The 21,596-nt window shown below is 36.0% G+C and overlaps 1 protein-coding gene across 1 annotated transcript; it reads left to right on the forward strand.

Moving 5' to 3' along the window:
• Window positions 1–1,222: 1,222 nt before the first annotated feature.
• Window positions 1,223–20,676, forward strand: LOC131950482 (uncharacterized). Its single transcript, XM_059312671.1, has 3 exons — window positions 1,223–1,327; window positions 15,189–15,345; window positions 19,955–20,676. Exons 1-3 carry the CDS (start codon window positions 1,223–1,225, stop codon window positions 20,674–20,676), a joined length of 984 nt encoding a protein of 327 aa, XP_059168654.1.
• Window positions 20,677–21,596: the final 920 nt, after the last annotated feature.

Below are 21,596 nucleotides of genomic sequence, written 5' to 3' on the forward strand. Positions count from 1 at the left end.
GTGCTAACGATGATCATTGTCATATACAACTTGAATTAGGTAACCTTAATCAAAAAAGGATTTTTCACAACATGAATCGGTAAAGAAAATAGCACAGCTACTATGCTACATGTGATTTCAGTTACTCTAGTAATACCATTAAGACAGCCGTCATTATTGTCTTCATTTCTTTGTCTTGAAAATCAAAACATTTAGTTTGAATGGGTACGTCCCACTTAATCAATACAAGCAGCAAATGAAATTAGAGTTATAACCTGGTTGCTGGTGACCTGAATAAAAAAAGTTTCATGTTTCTAAATATAGATACAACTATAGAGAGTGATGCCGTACATGCATCCACATGTGCTCACTCCAAGCTATCGGTCGGTCGGTCGGTCGGTCGGTCGGTCGGTCGGTCGGTCGGTCGGTCGGTCGGTCGGTCGGTCGGTCGGTCGGTCGGTCGGTCGGTCGGTCGGTCGGTCGGTCGGTCGGTCGGTCGGTCGGTCGGTCGGTCGGTCGGTCGGTCGGTCGGTCGGTCGGTCGGTCGGTCGGTCGGTCGGTCGGTCGGTCGGTTGCTCGGTGGGTCGGTTGCTCGGTCACACGATCGTTATAATTCGAGAAGTATATAAATGCTTACATATATTCTGTATTTACTATTTATGTATGTTAATAAAAAAAAAGCCTAATCGTTTATTATGTTATATTATAGCACTTAAAACATAATAAAGCTATGAAAAAAATGTTTTGAAACAACCTAGTCACGCCACTGGTATGCAGGATTGATAGTTTACAGCAGGCTTGATTATCCTTTTTGTTTATTTTCTTGTAACTAAAATATCCCACTACACTTTATTCTCTCTTTGTGAGGCTTTGATAATGGTTTGCAACAAAGGACAGTAGCTTCACACAACGTTAGAGAAATCGATGAACGTGTGTTTGGGGGTGGAGGGTGGAGGGTTGGGTGTGTGTGGGTGGAGGGTTGGGTGTTTGTGTAAAAGATGGTGGGTAATTTGTGTGGGTGGAGGGTGAGGTGTTTGTGTGGATGGAGGGTTGGGTGTGTGTGTGTGGGTGGGTGGAGGGTGGGGTGTTTGTGTGGGTGGAGGGTGGGGTGTTTGTGTGGGTGGAGGGTGAGGTGTTTGTGTGGGTGGAGGGTGGGGTGTTTGTGTGGGTGGAGGGTGGGGTGTTTGTGTGGTTGGTGGATGGGGTCTGTGACATTTAATGCTATTTTATAGTAAATAGATCAATGAGTTTTTGTGGACAGATTTTGATCAGACTTCTCATCGTGGATTTCAACTTAGAAGAATTTGGCAAAAATTTGATGCTTGGTGAACAAGTGGTCTTCTATAAGGTAAGTTAACTACCCTTTTGAACATTATGATCCATGGGCCAGGTGAAGCAGAGTTCACCTGTTTCCGTGACCTCATGCACACTAGATCACTGAAGTGGCACACAACAAAACCATGAATATGATTCACAAAACACTCACACACACACACTAGACCACGAATATGATTCACAAAACATAATGACCTAAGATGCTAGTTGTATTGTCCATGAATTGCGGATGTTTTTCCCTCAATGCATGTCGCTGCTATCAACGCGGGCAGCCATCTTGATACGTAGGTCCGTCTTTATTGTTATTTTATTCCCTTTGATCTAGTCTCGTCCACATGACGTGGTAGGATTGTCTCATGTTTGGCAAGCTCACCTACGCTGTCTATCGAAAACATTTCTTTGATATATTTTGTCCTGGTATCTCTTGTCCGTGAGATCATTTGTTCATGAGATCTTTTGTCTTGTCACCCATATATATATATATATATATATATATATATATATATATATATATATATATATATATATATATATATATATATATATATATATATATGTGTGTGTGTGTGTGTAAATTGATTATTTATTGATTTATGAAAATCAAAATGCACCAGTAACAGAAATTGCCACACCTCTGTTATACAGGATTGAGAGATTGAGACAGCTGTTATTATTGTCTTTGTTTCTTGGTCTAGTGAATGATACACTCCATGGCTCTTTGCTCACATTGATAACGTTTGTGAGACATTGGGTAGAGGGTGGGGTGGGGTGCGGTTGGAGGTGGTGTGTGCGTAGAGGGCAGGGTGTGGGTGTGGTTGGAGGTGGGTAGAGGGTGGGGTGTGGGTAGAGGGTTGGTGTGGGTGTGGGTGTGGTTGGGGGTGGGTAGAGGGTGGGGTGTGGGTGTGGTTGGAGGTGGGTAGAGGGTGGGGTGTGGGTAGAGGGTTGGTGTGGGTGTGGGTGTGGTTGGGGGTGGGTAGAGGGTGGGGTGTGGGTGTGGTTGGAGGTGGGTAGAGGGTGGGGTGTGGGTAGAGGGTTGGTGTGGGTGTGGGTGTGGTTGGGGGTGGGTAGAGGGCGCGGTGTGGGTGTGGTTGGAGGTGGGTAGAGGGTGGGGTGTGGGTGGATGGTTGGTGTGGGTGTGGGTGTGGTTGGGGGTGGGTAGAGGGTGGGGTGTGGGTGTGGTTGGAGGTGGAGTGTGGGTAGAGTGTGTGGTGTGGTAAGAGGTGGACTGTGGGTAGAGGGTGGGGTGTGGGTGTTGCTGGAGGTGGAGGTGGAGTGTGGGTAGAGGGTGGGGTGTGGGTGGGGTTGGAGGTGGGTTGTAAGTTGCGTGTGGGTGGCGTGTGTTTGGGTAGGATGGCGGGTGGGGTGTGAGAAAGTGAATAAATGCGTGATTGAGCGCTTGTGTACGCATGGGGTACAGGTTGTGGATGTGGAAATATAGGAAATATTGTCGGCATTACTTTGATACATGGATCAAGCCGCAATCTTTCGACCGACTTTAATGAGATCCTCGATTCACATTTATAGCTTTAAAGTCAGGACATCAACTTAATCAGGTACTCATTTTGAGGGTCGCTAACCCTATAAAACACAGACTGCAGAATTATGGAGTTGCGGCCCTGTTCTTCTTGTTCTTTAAGTGTATCGTATTAGATTATCTTAGACCTTACCTATTCCTACCAGCAAAATTATTATTTTCTCATACATCGTGTGACTGTTGAGCGTTATTACATTACTTCCAGCTCAAGAAGCCTTTAAGCTTAAACCTCTGATGTTATTGTTATTGTTTGCTAAAGCCCACGCCTTAAAGTTTCTCGGCATTCACAATCTAACATACACTTTTAGTTTGCCACATACAAGTATAAGGACACTCATATAGAGAACAAAATTTTATTTCAAAAATTATTTTTTTAATAAAATCTCAATCCACAAAGTAATAAAAAAAATTAAAGTTACATATTTTGTATACATAAAATTAACTGGTAAATAACCCCTCAAAAAAGGCTTAGTAAACATGTTAAACCGATACCCACTTAATCAAGAAATAAGAAAGCAGATTGATGAAAATTGTACAATAACAATTTGAAATGGGGGAGCCACTCATTGGAGAAAGAGAAAACGGTTATAAAATCAAGTTTTATGTTTATCATACACATAAATGTTTTCAATAAAAATACACCCTACACAGTAAATACTTTTTAATAGATAACTAAACTAAAAAGGGTTTTCCTATTCTATAAATTTAATTTTTTTTTTTAAATTGTGTTTAATTTAATTTATCTAATATCTAATGACAGCTTTATAGCTTATAATGCTGTTATTGTTTTTGTGTTGTGGTTTTTTTTTAATTATAAATACAAATCATCAACATTGCGTTGATTATTTTATAAATTGCAATGTTTTTTTCCGTCCAAAAATTTCTTTAACGTCTTTACAGTCTAATTCGCAAAGCAAACGGGTGAATTTAATTGTTTATTGACTCGTTTGCAGTATTCTGTATACTTTAAACCGAGACTGAGGTGTGTTAAATTTTTCAACGCTGTGAAAGTTTCAATAGAGGCATGAAAGGCCGAGTTATAAAGAGAGATATAATTTAGTCCAGGGGTGTTGTCAAAAGCATTTCTGTCGATTGTCATATTGTCATGACGATTGAACTTGATCATCAAGATTGTGAGTCGAGAATGTAAGGGGAAGCTATCTCTTGTTACCTCCGAGATATTGTTTCCATTTATATGTAACTGTGTTAAATGACGGGGCACATGTTCGATTTTTTTAATTCCGTTTCCAAAAAATTCAGAACGGAAATTTTGGTTAGATTCAAAATTTGTTTCGGTATTTTAGATAAATTCGTATCTTTTATTTCCAATGAGTTTAATGAAGCAGGCAAGGTGAGATCGGTCAAGGAACTCAAATCGCTGCTTGTAATTTTTAAATACTGAAGTTTCTTTAACTGATCCAAGCGAATTGGAAAGTCTTTGAAATTAATATCGCTTATTTTCAATGAAGTCAAAGAGTCTTTTATCGTAGAGAAAGAATCTGTTTTTAGACCGCTTAGTTTTGTGATTTCAAGAGTACGTAATGCACTTAATTTTTTTAAACATGCGGTGGGATTTTTAAGCTCGATATTGTCCAGTATTAATGTTTCTAGACTGTGTGAAGATTTGGTGTAGCCACCCACATGTGGCCCATCGCAATTAATAGATACTTTTAAATTTTTAATTGTTAAATTTTTTAATGATGCTGGAAAGGAATAATCAGTCAAGGAGCTCATATCACAGTCATCAATGGTTAAGTCGTAAAGTTTCGTGAACTCATCGAAATGAATCGGCCAGTCTTTAAAATCAAACTGACTTAGTTTCAGGGAATCTAAAGAATCTTGTATTCTATAGAACGAGTCTTTTTTTAATCCGTTCAGACTCGTGTTTATAATCTCAAGACTGTGTAATGCAGATAAAATTTTAAAGGAGGCGGAGGGATTTTTTAGCTGCACTTCTTTCAATGTTAGTCTCGTCAGACTATCAGCAGACTTGTTCCAGGCGTAGGCATCGACTGGAAGTCGCTCAATTTCTAGAGTCGTTACTCTAGGTAGGCCGTTGTTGGTCAACAAGATATTAGAATCACCCTGTAATACATTATATATATATATATATATATATATATATATATATATATATATATATATATATATATATATATATATATATATATATATATATGTATATATATATATATATATATATATAGTTCCATGACAAATGTTCTTAGTACAAATGATCTCAGACAAAGTGTCCAAGTATTAAGCTTCCTGTGACGCCCCCATGTATTATGAGCAAAAAAATGAAAAAGATGACAATGATTGTCTTTAAAAAGGTTGATGGCTTCATGGTATTAATTGTTTTTTTCTTGTTAGTATTCTGGCTGTGTATCCTGATACATACCAAATAATAAAATAGGCTTGAAAAGTGTATGTAATCATACAAAAATGTAATCTTTAAAAATATTGCAAGCGATAAAATTATAGTTACATTTTTTTTAAATTAACCATCGTTTACATTAATTTTCATTTTTTGTATTAAATATAAGCCGTTGAAAAGCCGTATCGAACTATTCTATTAATTTTTTTAACCGCCCTCAACACCTCCTTGGTCAACCGGAGTGGCCAGGGAAAGTAAAACAAAGAAAGTCACATTTTTTTTTCTAAGACTAAATACACAATAACGGTCAATGGGGTATAGCCTAGTAGTTTTTTTATATTAAATAATATCATAACCCCCCCCCCCCCCCATCACCACAACACACCGACTCTGCTAATCAAATTTAAAAATAAAACTTTTTGTTAAATTACTTTTATATTACTAGTAATTATTTGTTTGAATATTTCTAGCCTTAGTAAAACCGGAAGTAATTTTGTGCTTATTTCTCAAGTGTTTTAAAATATTCAGTTTTAGTTGAAAAATATGCTTTCTGGCAACAACCATTTAGAACAATGGCCAGCTTTTCAAGCCTATTTATGTTGTAGACATTTTCAAGTAAACAAGACAAGATGTCTTGAGTTTGATTCACCTAATTTCACCTTTGTTTTAGTCGTACCATTTAAACTAAGTTATTACTTTAATATTACCGTTAGATATAAGGTGGCGTTTTCAGGAACACATTCAAACACACTTGGAACGAAATTTTCGACAAAGCAGAAGTACTTTGGTGTACCAAAGTTAAAGCTGTTGTCGCAGTCCTAAAAGTAAGGTTAAAAAATCGATAAATTACTTATAATAGAATTATATAACCTAATTGTCTAACTAGCTATTATAAACACTGTTCTTATTTAAGTAATGAATTTCTGACACAGACTTTCATGCTCCAATAGACACAATGCTTCATGATGCACTGTTGTCTGCCTTGCTTAAAAACATCCTCAGCGAAAACGTCATAGAAATTATCAAAAATCTTTACCATGGAGTAGCCGGTACAGCAGCAACACTAAAGGCAAATTGTTTAGAACTTTATTCTTTCATAATTTTTAGTGTGGAAGGGATCGAGCCTAATCTGCCAGTGGGTTTGAACTCGAGACTTTTTTCGAATTTATCAACTATGAGCTTTTTGCCGATTCGACCACGCCTCCATCACAATTAAGGATACGCGTCAACTGGTTATGCGCCATTGCAGCCATTGACTCCGATTTCAGCCTGCTTTTCTTTTTGGATTTGCTTCCATAGCCTTTGTCCCATTAAGAACAAACTACAAGGCAGCAGTTGTTTGATTTTGGAGTTGTCTCTCCTAGAAGAGTGGCTGTCCCCAGCTAACGAGCCTCATCTGTCAGAGGGTTGATTAGAACAATTATAGGCATCAGACTAGGCTGCTAGCTCTCTGCAATGATTTTCAACAACTACCCAGAAAGGAATTGCACAGCTCTGTCACTCCAGAGCAAGATAAGAACCTCCAACACAAATGTCAAGGCAGTATCGCTCTTTGGCTCATAGACATTGAGGGTTACAAAGGCAATCAAGACAGGCTGCAGTCGTTCACAAACTGATGTTTACGCAGATCCTCAAAATAAGATGGCCAGTCAAAATAACAAATAAAGACATAATAAATAACAAAACAACAGATAAGGACATCAAAGCCCCAGGGGAAAAGGAAAGTGTCCGGCCAAAGAGATCGTGGAGAAGAACGGTAGAGGGAGAGGCAAAGACCGCTGGGCTCACGTGGGCACATATAAAGGGAGCAGCCCAAGCACGAGTCCGGTGGAGAAGTGTAATTGTAGCCCTTTGCTCCCCAGGGGCCACAAAGGATAAATGATGAATGACCTAGAAAGGAAGATCTTGCGTGACCATGTCGGCTCAGCTCAGTATCGACGAACAAATTATTATCAGCCTTGACACAATAGTAGATGAATGTGCGGCCATAGAAGACGAGTTGGTTGAATTAGTAGACAGGTGGGCAATCAATGTGATTGATGCTTCTGAGAACCTGTTAAGCAAGGTCGATTCAAAGAAATGGAGATGGTATGGTCATGTGACACGGGTCAACAACCTCTAAGAAACAAAAATTGGAGGCAAAAGTCGTCACTGGATGGAGGACATCAAAAATAGAGTGGGCTGCCAGTTGCAGACTTACAGCAGCAGAGGACCTAGGCAGATGACAGAAACATTATGAGAAATCATCTATGGTGCCCGAACGACTTCATGGGTTTGTGGACCGTTGATTAGTTTATAACACACACATATATATATATATATATATATATATATATATATATATATATATATATATATATATATATATATATATAATTTACATTAACAATTAGTTTGACAAAATAAAACATTACCGTATTTAACAATACTATTTATAACTCATCTTTTTATAAAGTATATTACTTTTTATTTGAACATACCGTTAGACATGTTTCGTCTGTTCTGCATCCTGGCATTAACGAAGAGGATAATAAAAACACTGTCACAGCTATGATTGTCCACATTTTAGAAATCAGCAAGTTCAGGTAGCACTGCTTTAGGTCTAGTACAAGTTCGGGAAGCACTGCTTTAGGTCTAGCACAAGATCAGGTAGCACTGCTTTAGGTCTAGCACAAGATCAGGTAGCACTGCTTTAGGTCTAGTAAAAGTTCAGGTAGCACTGCTTTAGGTGTAGTACAAGTTCAGGTAGCACTGCTTTAGATCTAGTACAAGTTCGGGTAGCACTGCTTTAGGTCTAGTACAAATTCGGGTAGCACTGCTTTAGGTCTAGCACAAGATCAGGTAGCACTGCTTTAGGTCTAGTAAAAGTTCAGGTAGCACTGCTTTAGGTGTAGTACAAGTTCAGGTAGCACTGCTTTAGATCTAGTACAAATTCGGGTAGCACTGCTTTAGGTCTAGCACAAATCCACAAGTTCGGGTAGCACTGCTTTAGGTCTAGTACAAGTTCAGGTAGCACTTCTTTAGGTCTAGTACAAATCCACAAGTTAGGGTAGCACTGCTTTAGGTCTAGTACAAATCCACAAGTTAGGGTAGCACTGCTTTAGGTCTAGTACAAATCCACAAGTTCGGGTAGCACTGCTTTAGGTCTAGTACAAATTCGGGTAGCACTGCTTTAGGTCTAGCACAAATCCACAAGTTCGGGTAGCACTGCTTTAGGTCTAGTACAAGTTCAGGTAGAACTGCTTTAGGTCTAGTACAAATTCAGGTAGCACTGCTTTAGGTCTAGCACAAATCCACAAGAGCGCAAGGTGCTCAGTCTGATGCACATTGATAAGTTCTCTCGCTATGTACCACGCCCTTCCTACCACGTACTAAATAAACACTACTGGATTGTTACAGCCAACACGATTGGCTAGCATGAACGGCAGGCTGTACACAAGGGCGGATCTTCTTTGTGTGAAAACCTTCAGTCCTCAATCTTTGTTAATGCAAGGTTCGTGTGGTGTAACCGTTACCTTAAGTGACACGCAATCTTTGTTAATGCAAGGTTCGTGTGGTGTAACCGTTACTTTAAGTAACACGCAATCTTTGTTAATGCAAGGTTCGTGTGGTATAACCACTACCTTAAGTAACACGCAATCTTTGTTAATGCAAAGTTCGTGTGGTATAACCACTACCTTAAGTAACACGCAATCTTTGTTAATGCAAAGTTCGTGTGGTATAACCGTTACCTTAAGTGACACGCAATCTTTGTTAATGCAAGGTTCGTGTGGTATAAACGTTACCTTAAGTGACACGCAATCTTTGTAAATGCAAGGTTCGTGTGGTATAAACGTTACCTTAAGTGACACGCAATCTTTGTTAATGTAAGTTTCATGACGTGTGGCAGTAGCGTTAGCTTCCACACCTTCATCCACGTTATACATCTTTTTACATGTATAGGTCTAAAAACAATACATCATTAAAAACAACTGTATCCTTATAATCTAGTCACGCCACTGTTATACAGGATTGAGACAATCGTGTTTGCTGTCTGAACTACTTTATCTAGTACATGAAACAAAATAAACAATGACACAGACAGTACATGAAACAAAATAAACAATGACACAAACAGTACATGAAACAAAACAAACAATGACACAAACAGTACATGAAACAAAATAAACAATGACACAAACAGTACATGAAACAAAACAAACAATGACACAAACAGTGCAAGAACTTTTTGTTAAAACCTACACGCCGGTGACCTGGATGGAATAGCATGTTCATGGTTTGTGATTTCGTTACTATATATAGATACAACTAATAAATAGTGATGCCGCGCATGCATTACATTAGAAAAATCTACTCACGTTTCAATACATCAAAGCTTGTACTACATCTTGCATGTACTATAGCCTTGAGGGGAGGGAGAGAGAATAGGAGGGTGTATGAGTGGGCGAGTGGGGAATGAAGAGGCGTTAAAGGGACTAAATTTTAAATCCAAAATGAAACAAAATACTTGTGTTTATCTAGATGTTAGATCACTTTCGTCTTGACACTGATTTGTTTGAAGCCTAAACAAACGGCAGAATTCGCTTTATGTACAGCCTACAACATGACTGGTGTAAAAGCACAAGCTTTGAAGAAACTTGAATAGAGTGCGACCTAACGATAGAAGTATAGATGGGTGGGTGTGTAGGGTGGGGCGGTGTGTAGGGTGGGGCGGTGTGTAGGGTGGGGTGGTGTTAAGGTGGGTGGGTGTGTAGGGTGGGGCGGTGTGTAGGGTGGGGCGGTGTGTAGGGTGGGGTGGTGTTAAGGTGGGTGGGTGTGTAGGGTGGGGCGGTGTGTAGGGTGGGGCGGTGTGTAGGGTGGGGTGGTGTGCGTGTTTGTGCGTGATCGACTATGCGAGGGTGTGTTGGGGAGGGGGTGGTGGTATAGTTCGCGTGTCCGAGACCCAATAGTCTTTGTTGACGTGTGTCGACATGAGAAGATGTATGTGGCGTATATATATATATATATATATATATATATATATATATATATATATATAAGCCAAGTTAAATTCTAGAAAATTTACTTAACGAAATGTTATAAAATATATTTATGTAAAAGCTAGTCAACTTTTAGCCCAAAACAAATACTCAAAGTAAAATGTTTGTGTATATTGTCAGATTTTAATTTTTAATTGTAGTTATGTCCTTACTATTACATCGTTTAATTGTTGGTTAGATCTGAGGCTTAGTGAGGGGGGGGGGCTGGGGGTACATATGTCCCCTTAGGGGGCGCCTAAATGGGTTGGAAAAACAAATTAAAATATAATTTTAGTTGCAGTTTTGCATTATAAATATATAAATCGAAAGTTTGAGGGGGGGTGCAAATTGATAATTGAAATGTTGCTTCCGAGGAGGCGCCAATTTGAACGTTTGTCCCCGGGCGCCGGGAAGGGTCGCTACGCCTCTTGGTTAGATAGATAATAATAGCTGTAATTGGAATAGTCCAAGTGTTTGATTATACGTCCCCTCACTAGATACAAGTCTGAACAGCTTGTTGTTGTCCCAGTCGTATAGAGTTCGAGTTAATGCATGCACAGGTTAGGCACCCCCGCCCCTCGCCGGACTGCTGGGGTCAGGCTTCGGGTGGAGCTGAGGCCGAATGAATGAATTAAGTTAGTTGAATGCTAGACGTGTTGTTGTAAGCAAGCTTGTGTCTTGTGCTCCGTGGCAGAACTCAAAGCTTATTCAAATCTTAAAATTGTACGTGTGTTGATGTCAGTGGCGTAGCCAGGATCGTCTCAAGGGAAGGGGGGGGTTTTGATTTGCACCCCCCCCCCCCATTCAAACTTTTGATTTGCAACCCCCCCCCCCCCCCCTCCTTTAAACTTTCGATTTACACCCCCCTCATACTTTATATATATACCGAGGGGTCTATGGGGGAGGTTATGATCCCCCTACCTCCCCTGCCTACGCCACTGGTTGATGTAACTCCATCGAGGCGGCTATATAACATGTCCGTCTTAACCTGTTACCTAAATACCTCACCTCACCGCAGTCATCAGCTCCATCACTTTGCGGTGACTTCATAACACCATCCATACAGAAATTATTGTTTTGTTAAAAGACTATTGTATGTGTGTATACAATCAATGTGTCTGAATGCATATAAAAAAATCTACACATGAAATTATAAACAGCAGTTTGTGTGACATTTATCAAGAGGGAAGAAGCAAGTATATATATATGAGCTTACATTTTTTCTACAGTAAACAAAGCTAGTTCATTCAACACACAACAAAGACAGCAGGTTATATTATTTTGTCTAGCATTGAGAAGATAAAACAGGTGAAACGCTATACATAAGTAGAATATATAATTCTAATAAAGACCTGAAAACAATGTATAATCCACTTAATCTTAGTAGACAGAATAGAATGCTTACAGCCTATTCTAATGTGCGAAGTCAAGTCTTCAGCAACATCTCACACGTAGTTATTCAATTAGAATTTAGTTTCTGGTTACTCACATTATGGTTTAAGTATGCAGTGTATATCCTAAAATTATATATATCTTGATAAAAACGACAATTAATTGTAGACTAAATAACACAAAAATGTATACATCATCTATATATATAATTCTCTTCTGTGAGACGCTAGAAAACAAACTGTAAACGCGCTCCCTACCACCCCCCACCCCTACATGGTCTGGTGAGCTGTGATTCACTCTAAATGTTTACAAACAGAGCCGGGTTTAGGTTCAACTATTAGGGGCAGATAATTTAGTTTGAAACTATTTTAAACGTAGGGGGGGGGTAACTAAGTGGAGTTTACTTTAACGGAGGGGGAGGAGGGATGGGGGGGGGGTTATCGTCCTTAACGAGCTACTTATAGTGTTTTAAAGAAATATTTTCAGTGGCAGCGTTGGTACTGTCGAATTCACAAATTATGAATAACTGAAAAGTAGAAAAAACAACAACTAAATAGCGGCGTATGATAAGCCGCGGGTCGGCTCGTAGTAAAATATTTTTCATAAAATAAAATTAGAAAGACGTAATCAAATATTATACAGAACTGTAATAAAGAGTATCACTTATCTCCCCTACTTTTGGTAACTGCTGCTGTCAATATTATAAACTTGTTTATGTTTAGGGGTAAGGGCCCTTGGGCCTTGGCTGATCCGTTACATCACTGATCCTAACCATGTCCGCCACTATCCTAGTTTAACTCTCATACTAATCCCGACATTAACTCATAGAGCTAAACAGGTATAAATAATGTTTGTACTATAACCATATCACTTTCTTGATAATCGCATTCGTTTTATTCGACGACTTTAGAAACGTATCACCATACAATTATCACGTTTGAAACTAGTTGTTGGTTTTTTGTTAAAATAGACAGCGGTTCTAGCTGAAGTTAAATCATTATAAAAATTCACAACATGTAATTACAATCCTGTGCTATGTTAGCTTTTCATTTCAATCATGATTGTAGGGTTAAAGCAAGGAGGATCAATCTTCTATTCTAGTTTTGTCATAAATTTCAAGAGGATAGAACAAAATTAAATTGTCGATGTTTAATGGAAGTCTTCTATTATGTTTAATTGATGCTTTGGCGCAGGGTACAGTCACTGTTTTCAAATAAAAACGAGGCTTTTGAGATTACTAAACTATTGATTACTATATTCAATAGACAGACTTTAAAGACAGTTAGTCTAAAATTAAATACGCAAACCACAAAATAAATAGTATTTATTAAAATAATTATATTAAAGTTGTTTTTTCAAAATATAAATATTAAATTGTCTAGAAGCTTTGTAAGGCTGTTTAAAAAATAAAAGCTAATTCTAATATTTCAACCAGTAGCAAACTAGCCTACAATAAATTAAAGTTTTAAATATAACTTCCAAATTCATGCAAAAAAAAAGATGTAATGAATATCTAGCTATTACTGAGTAAGCACTGTATAATCAAATGAATTATTTACCAAGGAATTAAATCTTCTACACAATTTATCGTTAAAAAAATGTATGTTATAACCGCTGTCACGACCCTGACATAAATCTGGATTCATTATTTATAATCGCAGCACAAAGTATCCTAAATATTATTCTGTGGATGTTTTAGCCCAAAATACTTCAACGGACAAAAATGGTCAACATGACGCCAGATGTGTTGGCTAAACTACCGGAATACATCAGCACCTACGAGAAACAAATGGTGGAGTTCGTGTTCGTCACTTCCGCTTGTTTTCTGGTCGGGGTACTTGGATCAGTGGGGAACATTTTAAATATTGTCGTCTTTTTCAAGCAGGTACTGAATGAATATTGAAGAAAGAGATATAATATAATTGCCAAAACAAGTAATCAGTCATGTCTCTACGAGAAGGAATTTCTTAATTAATTTTTTTTGAAAAACTATCTACCTGCCAGCCTACTTTGTGTATATCTTAGTGTTAAATACAGAATATAATTGACTTTTTTTCCAAGCAAACATTTAAACATTGATAGCAGCAGAACAAATGTTGCACCTACGCATTAGATATAAAATATCTTTTGCACGTGTTATATATATATATATATCTATATATATATATATATATATATATATATATATATATATATATATATATATATATATATATATATATATATATATATATGGTAAACGGAAAAAAAGTCACAGGAAAAAAAAACACAGAAAAAAAGTCACAGTTTTTGCTAGGAAAAAAAGTCACAGAAAAAAAGTCACAGTGGAAAAAATTTTTTGGAAAAAAAGTCACAGAAATAAAGTCACAGAAAAAAAGTCACAAAAATATTTTTAGAAATATTTTTTTTTAATTTGTTTAGAATTGTAAAATTTTGTATGTTTATTGTTGTGGGTTGTATTTTTTATAGCATAAATTATAGCATAAAAGCATTATGGTTTATAACAATTGTAATCAAAAATACTCTAATGAAATTTACACAACAATCTCAACTTTTGTTACGTATTTAGTTAAAAACGCGGTAGAAAATTTCATTATAAAAGAAATTTAGGCAAATTTTGCCGTAGGCTATTCTCTGGTCGGCCTCTCCTCAGTAGGCATTGTCCGAACGTCATGCGTCAATGACAGCATTTGAACCTTGTCGGCTTTCTTTTTTTATCCTAAGTGTTGTTATGTAATGAGCGTGATAAATGTGGGCAGTAAAGGTGGTTGAACTAAACATCTAAACATAACTATTATGGCCATGAGTTGAGGGCAGCAAGTCAGACGAACTTACCATTTCACGGTAATTTAATGTTGGTATTTAAAAAAAAAACAGGATTAAAACCGTGGACTTTGGAGCATTCTATTAAACGCTACTAATCTTAAGTTTAAAATAATTACAATCTACATACTTCATACTAAATATTTTTTTATGAATTATAAAAATTCCTATGCGTATACAGCCTACACACATTACATTACATTTAATTAATCCTAAGTTAATTTGCACTCTCTGAATATTTAATACATAAAAGTATTAACAAGTATCATGCAAATATATATTTGTGACTTTTTTTCCTGTGACTTTTTTTCCTGTGACTTTTTTTCCTGTGACTTTTTTTCTGTGTTTTTTTTTCCTGTGTTTTTTTTTCCTGTGACTTTTTTTCCTACAATCATATATATATGGTTTATATGTGTAGCTTTTTGGCAAACGGAGTATCTAGCACATAGGGTATTTTTTATTTTCGTGTGTTTCGACTGTTTGATTCAAGGATATATTGTAGAATTTATTGTAAAGTTTTTGTTGATAATTGTAAATCTATTGTTGATATTTATTTTGTATAGTTTTTGTAGATGGTTATATTGTTGATATTAAATGTAATTTTGAATGTACTGTCGATATTTATTTTTATAGTTCTTGTAGATATGTATTTGTATAGTTATCGTAGACATGTATTTCTAAAGCTAGTGTACAGTTTTATTGAGCTACCAACACATTTTATTCTTACAAGGGTTTTCATGAAACCGTCAACATCAGTTTCCTGTCGCTGTCCGTGGCTGACCTACTCAACCTACTGCCACTTACCTGGACAAGTTTTTTCGTCTACAACCCCTTCTACCTGTGGCACATTGAGACTCAGGAGTTTAACGTCTATTACGTCATCTCAAGTACGTTTTCATCGTGTTTATATCTTATAGTTTATTTGTATTAATATAAATTATTTTAGACAATGATTTAGCCTACTTCTTTATAATCACTTATTTGTAAATTTACGCTCTATGTTTACGCTAAGCTGACTGCTATACTTAATCTTTTGGTATAGTATCAGGCATAGGATTAGGTTAGTCACTAACCGTTAGTCTTGTGGTTTTGGTCATGAGTTGATCTAGGAAAATGTTTGACTTTTCGAAATATAACTTGAGACTAACGGTAAGTTTTTTCTACGCGGTACTAGTGTGAAGTTCGACGATATACTATTTCAGTGTTTCTTCCAGACTTTTTTCTCCAGGGTGGGGGGGGGGGGGGCACATGATATTTTCGGGGAGGGGGGGCGGTAAACATTTTTCGGGGGGGGGGGGGCGGACACTAGTAAAAAATTCCATCTCGTTCGGGGGGGTGGGGTGCGGTAGACTTTCTTCGAAGAGAATCCTTGGAAGAAACTCTGTACTATTTATACAGTAGCGTACGCAGGGGGGGGGGGTGAGTAGGGAGAGCGGCCGCTCCCCCTCTGGCCATTTTCAGCAAAGTTGCGCCTTTTCGGGAACTTTTTAAACTCAAAGTTTTAAAACATTGATATTTGTTAAAAAATCACAATATTTATTTTCATGCAGCAACTAAGCATAATAGTAATAGACTAGTAGAGTCTACGTTTACAACGCGTATTAGCAGCTGTATCAGTTTGTCATTCTAAAAATTAACCATTACGATGCATTGCAATGTTTAACAAACCTCTACGGGTAGTACCACTTGGCAAGAGGGGTGTTAAGTTTAAGTAGGTAGTCCAAACTGGCGAAAAAGTGCGTTTTAGGGTCAGTTTTTGCGGTTTTCAAAAAAAAATTTCACTATTCCAGTTGTCCTATAAGAATAAAAATTATATGTCAATAAAGTTTAAGTCTTTATCTGTCGTAATCTGGTATTTTTATATCTGTAACACATGTTTGAATGTGTTTTATATTTGTTTGAAAAGTATCAGTACTTCAACAAATTTCCCCGTTTTTCGAGTACCGATCGACCCCACACTGTTTTATCTGGTCGCGGCTTCGCGACGAAGCATCGTAGAAGCATAATCTTAATGTCATTTTAAAGATCGAATTTAGGCTATCGTTTGATGTATAAATTGAAAAAATAACTAGTTTATTTCATTTAAAAAATACAGATTTTAAACTTTAAATGACGATATATACACGGAAACAAACTAATTCTGTTTCAATTTTTACACCGATGTAAAGTTCAATTTTATATCTACTTCTTGTTGTAAATTCAAGTATTTCTGATTTACGGTCGCGAAGCCGTACCCTCAATAAACATATAACCCTCGAGTCGACTTTCAGCCCCGAGTGAGTTGCTCGCCGAACCGTTTTAAAGGTTGACGACCGATGATGCTAAACGGATTTTACCCATGCTAGAGCCTTCAAACAAGTTGTAAGTACCATTTTTAAAGTTTCATTTCCATTTTAATAAATGAATTTTAAGTTCGAATGTCAGTTTGGTTTAATTAGTACACGTTATTAATGTAAATTTGAACTCTACTAGTCCACGGTTTCTAGCGTGTGAACTACGCTTGTACACAGGGTGTGTTTAGACGTGAAGCTATTTAATTCAGGACATTCTAGGGACTTAAAATATGGATGCACTTAACTATTAGATGCTAGTGTTTACTAATTCTTTAAAATCTATCGAACGGGATTAATGATAGGGTCGTATTACTACAGTTTATTTGGACTATCACGTCAAAATTATGAATCGACAAATTCAAAATGGCCACCAGACAATCCTGGTTACTATGTGGACGAACTCAACTATTTACAGGGAACGAAGGTTAAATACTTTTAAAATAATAATGAAACACAAAAGAAATGTATAATTATAATAACTATACATTTTATCGATTTATTTAAAACAAAAGACACTAAATTTTAAGGCTAATGTGATTAATATTTTTATTTTCTGTTGTGTACTCTGATTCCGATTCCCCTGCTAAATAATGTGAAATGGTCTGCGCCAGTCTCCGTAATAAAATGTACCAGATCAATTTTTAGATGGTGGTGCAATTTATTAAGATTATACATGTTGTGACTTAGTTTTAAATGTTATATTAGTTGTAAGTGTAAGTAGTACTAGTAGTATTTCTCATTATTTATTTATTTTATATGCATATTCATATAGTAACAATGAAGGACAGTTAAGTTGTCCTATAGGATGTTGAGAACCACAGTATGGCATCTTCATCATTGGATATCTCAATCAGTGTGGCACAAGCAACGAATATTTCAAATTTCATTCAGTAGAATTACTCTTAAAAATATATATAAAGTAAAAATTACTTTTAACAAAAAGGTGTTTTCAGGCTTTTTCATATGTTTCCAGTAATAGTCGTAGGACAAATAGTAGGCCTACACAATAGGCTAGTAGTAAATTTAATTAAATTTTATTAATCACTAAATCAATTGTTTATTCCATAGCTGGAGACATTTACGGTGGCCTATCCAGAACTTTCCTTACAAGGGAAGGGAAGAAGGCCAAGACCCCACTCCCCCCTACAATTCCCAAAACATATTACTTACTCTTGATGCTCCACAAGATCAAGGTTGAGGGAAACAAGACGTACAAAGATGTGGAGTTGTAGTTTTAAAAACGGTTCCCCCAAAGCAGTTATCAACCGGATAGGTTTGAAAAGAAACCAAAGCATGTGGCATCAACTGCTGCATCACTTGTAGGCATCACGTCTTTATTAAACTACATTACATTACATTACATTTACTCTACTAAATTTTTATTCTGTTTCTCCTGCACTAGATAACTGTGGTATTTTTTAAAATAATATTTTAACTAATGTGATTTTTGAAAATAATTAACACATTTTTCCACGTTGATGTTACCAACACAATAGTTTTAGAGTTATTCCAAAGCAAAAAAAAAAAATTGATTTTTTTTTTATGAAAATAAAATGACCAAAAAGCATTTTTGTCATTTTCAATTATTTTTTTACCTTAGAAAGACTCATTTTAGATGACTGAAAAAAATTGGGCATATATATAAGTAACTTTGCAGCAACTTTACCAATTTCTACACTTATATGTTATTTAGTTTAAAAAATATGGGTTCTCAAAAATGGCACTTTTTGAAAATCAGTTTTTTACCAAATTTTGCTTTTTTAAAAATCGCATAACTTTTTTATTTATTGAGATATTTTTATAAAATTTGTGGCATAGACCTTACAATTAAAAGTTCTTTCATGACATACTCACTCCAGAAGTCTGCAATCAATAGTTAATTTCAGTTTCGACTACCTAGTTTAAGGCAACTGTATTCGCTTACGAATAATTGAATTAGAAAGTGTTATACATAAAACTTCACACATAATTAACTTTATGTATATACATTTTGAATCGTGTAATTTATTTTTTGAAATTGCAATACAGACACAAATACAACTGATGTGGCACCTTTATTTAAATTTACTTATGGGCGAACTGCGTAGCGGTGGGGAAATTTTGACAAGGTCAACAACGTTATCACGATGAAGTAGTAGTGTCATGACAGTTAAGGCGATAGTGATTACGATTACAAATTATATGAAACAGTATCAACTTTATATTAATTAAGTTTACAAGATCTATATCTATATTAAATTTGAATAATGCTATATTTTGTATTAAAAAACAACTCAATTTAAACTAACACTGATCGCACAATTATCCGCTCAGTTAAGTGGCGTTGGTGAGGATGGGGGAGGGTTACACCCCCCCCCCCCCCCATGGCCCCCTTTGTAAAAAAAATTGTCATAAAACCACTGCTACTTATTTAAATCTATTTCTGAATCAGTATACATGGGTAATTGAATACGTATGTTTAGAACAGTCATCTAAAAAATGACGCTATGTTCACTCTGAGTTGGTTATTTCCCCCCCCCCCACCACAATTGTGTAGAGCGACATTAATGTCACACCTAGGTATACGCTGGGTTGCATAATTGGCCTAAAGTGACCGGATAGTGGTGAAGGAAGTTGAACCCACCCACCCCGAACTGATCTGTTAAGTCAGTGGCGAAGGCAGTGGGGTTAGAATCCCCCCCCCTTTATTGACCACTCTGTATATATATATATATATATATATATATATATATATATATATATATATATATATATATATATATATATATATATATATATATATATATATGTATATTTATATATGTATATATATATATATATATACAGAGTATATATATATACAGAGTATATATATATATATATATATATATATATATTATAAATATATATATATATTATAAATATATATATATATTATAAATATACATATATATGTTTATATATATATATATATATATATATATATATATATATATATATATATATATATATATATATATATATATATATATATATATATATATAAAACAAATGCTGGAAAAAATTTTGTTTGCTATTTTCGCTCCTCCTACACCGAAAACCTGGATACGCCTCTGTATTTATATTAATATAAAGTAGAAGTATGCCCTGTATAAATCCAATTTTCTTTTCATCCTTCTGCCAGCCTTCCCTCGAGAAATCTTTACCCGTATTTCACGCTGGATCAAGGTCTACATCAACGTTGAAAGATTTGTCTCCATTCTCTCGCCGATGAAAGTCAAGGAATACTTCACCAAGACAACCACCGCAGTCGTCATGACGTCTATTTTTAGCCTCTACGTCATCGAAATGCCAATCTTTTATCAGTGCGTGCAGATCGTGACCTTGAACTTTCCTCCCCTCAACACAACCGTGTTGTACATATTCGGGACGGATGTCTGCTTTTACAATGAGAGCATCAGCATCGCTTTCCACGCTTTCAGCATTATCTGCCCCTGCGTTCTTGACCTCATCACGGCGTGTCTAATCGTCTACCAGCTGCGAAAAACGAACCAATGGCGATCGAGGTCATTGACCAATGAACGAATGCAGCTCATAACGTCACGTGATCTTAAACTAATCAAAATGATTCTAAACCTGGCTGTTGCTTTTGTTCTCACGACCTTACCGATGTGGATGACGTATGTTATCTCCCTGCTTGAACGTCTGGTCTTTATCAACCGGTACTTTGGGAATATATTTGACGTCATGTTCTCGGCGTCCACATTTCTTGAAGCTGTGGGCAGCAGCATCAACGTCTTCATCTACTACAGCATGAGCAGTAAATACAAGCAGGTCTTTCTCGCGCTTTGGTTTGTGAGAGAGATGAAAAGACATGCAATTGGCCTAGCCTTTATTGAAAACTAACACATGTAGGCCTATACCGGTATGTGTGCGCTTGAACTATAAAAATGTATCTTTAATTCCCCTCTCCCTACGAGATAGAAAAAATATATTTTACACATTAAAATATAGGCCTACACTTGAAACAGTGACACCCCCCCCCCCCCCCCCCCAGTAAATAATCTGGAAGAAGCCATGCACACTTGAGCTGCAATTGTTTACCCTACCTGTTGTGCCAATACAGTTTATATAAGGAAGTAAAGGTTTAAGTAATCTGACTTGTTCTATCTCCAATTTAAAAAAAATCTTAACACTCATCACCTTCTCCATGTAGCATATTCTAACACATGCACTAACCCCAACCACCTAGCTGTGTCATTATTTTCCACGATGGCAATCAAATTCTAGATTATTTACAGTTTTTATTTTCCTTGAAAAAAAAGATAATTATTTTTTATAAACCAATACATAAACTGAACAAAATAAATCAATATATTTCTTACATACCTTGAGATATATATATATATATATATATATATATATATATATATATATATATATATATATATATATATATATATATATATATATATATATATATATATATATATAATATGATAGCTAACATAAAAATGCAACCTAAATTTAAAAGTGACTTAAATTTTAAAATGTGACTTAACATTTAAAATAAGGCTTACATAAATGTTTTATATATTTGCTATGTAATTCGTAATGTAATTTTAAAATTTGGCTTACATAAAAAAAACAAAGTAGAATAAAATATTCTCTTAAAATATATGTTTACCCTCACTGAAATTCAAAATCAACTTTTAATTTGAAAATTACAGTTTAATATGTACATATCAATAGACAAATGTAAATAACAATAAACAAATGTAAATAACAATAAACAATTGTAAATATCAATAAACAATTGTAAGCTT

This window comes from Physella acuta, unplaced genomic scaffold, assembly GCF_028476545.2.
Source record: "Physella acuta isolate Inbredline_101_S28 unplaced genomic scaffold, ASM2847654v3 ptg000063l, whole genome shotgun sequence".
In the NCBI taxonomy this organism is placed as follows: Eukaryota; Metazoa; Mollusca; class Gastropoda; family Physidae; genus Physella; species Physella acuta.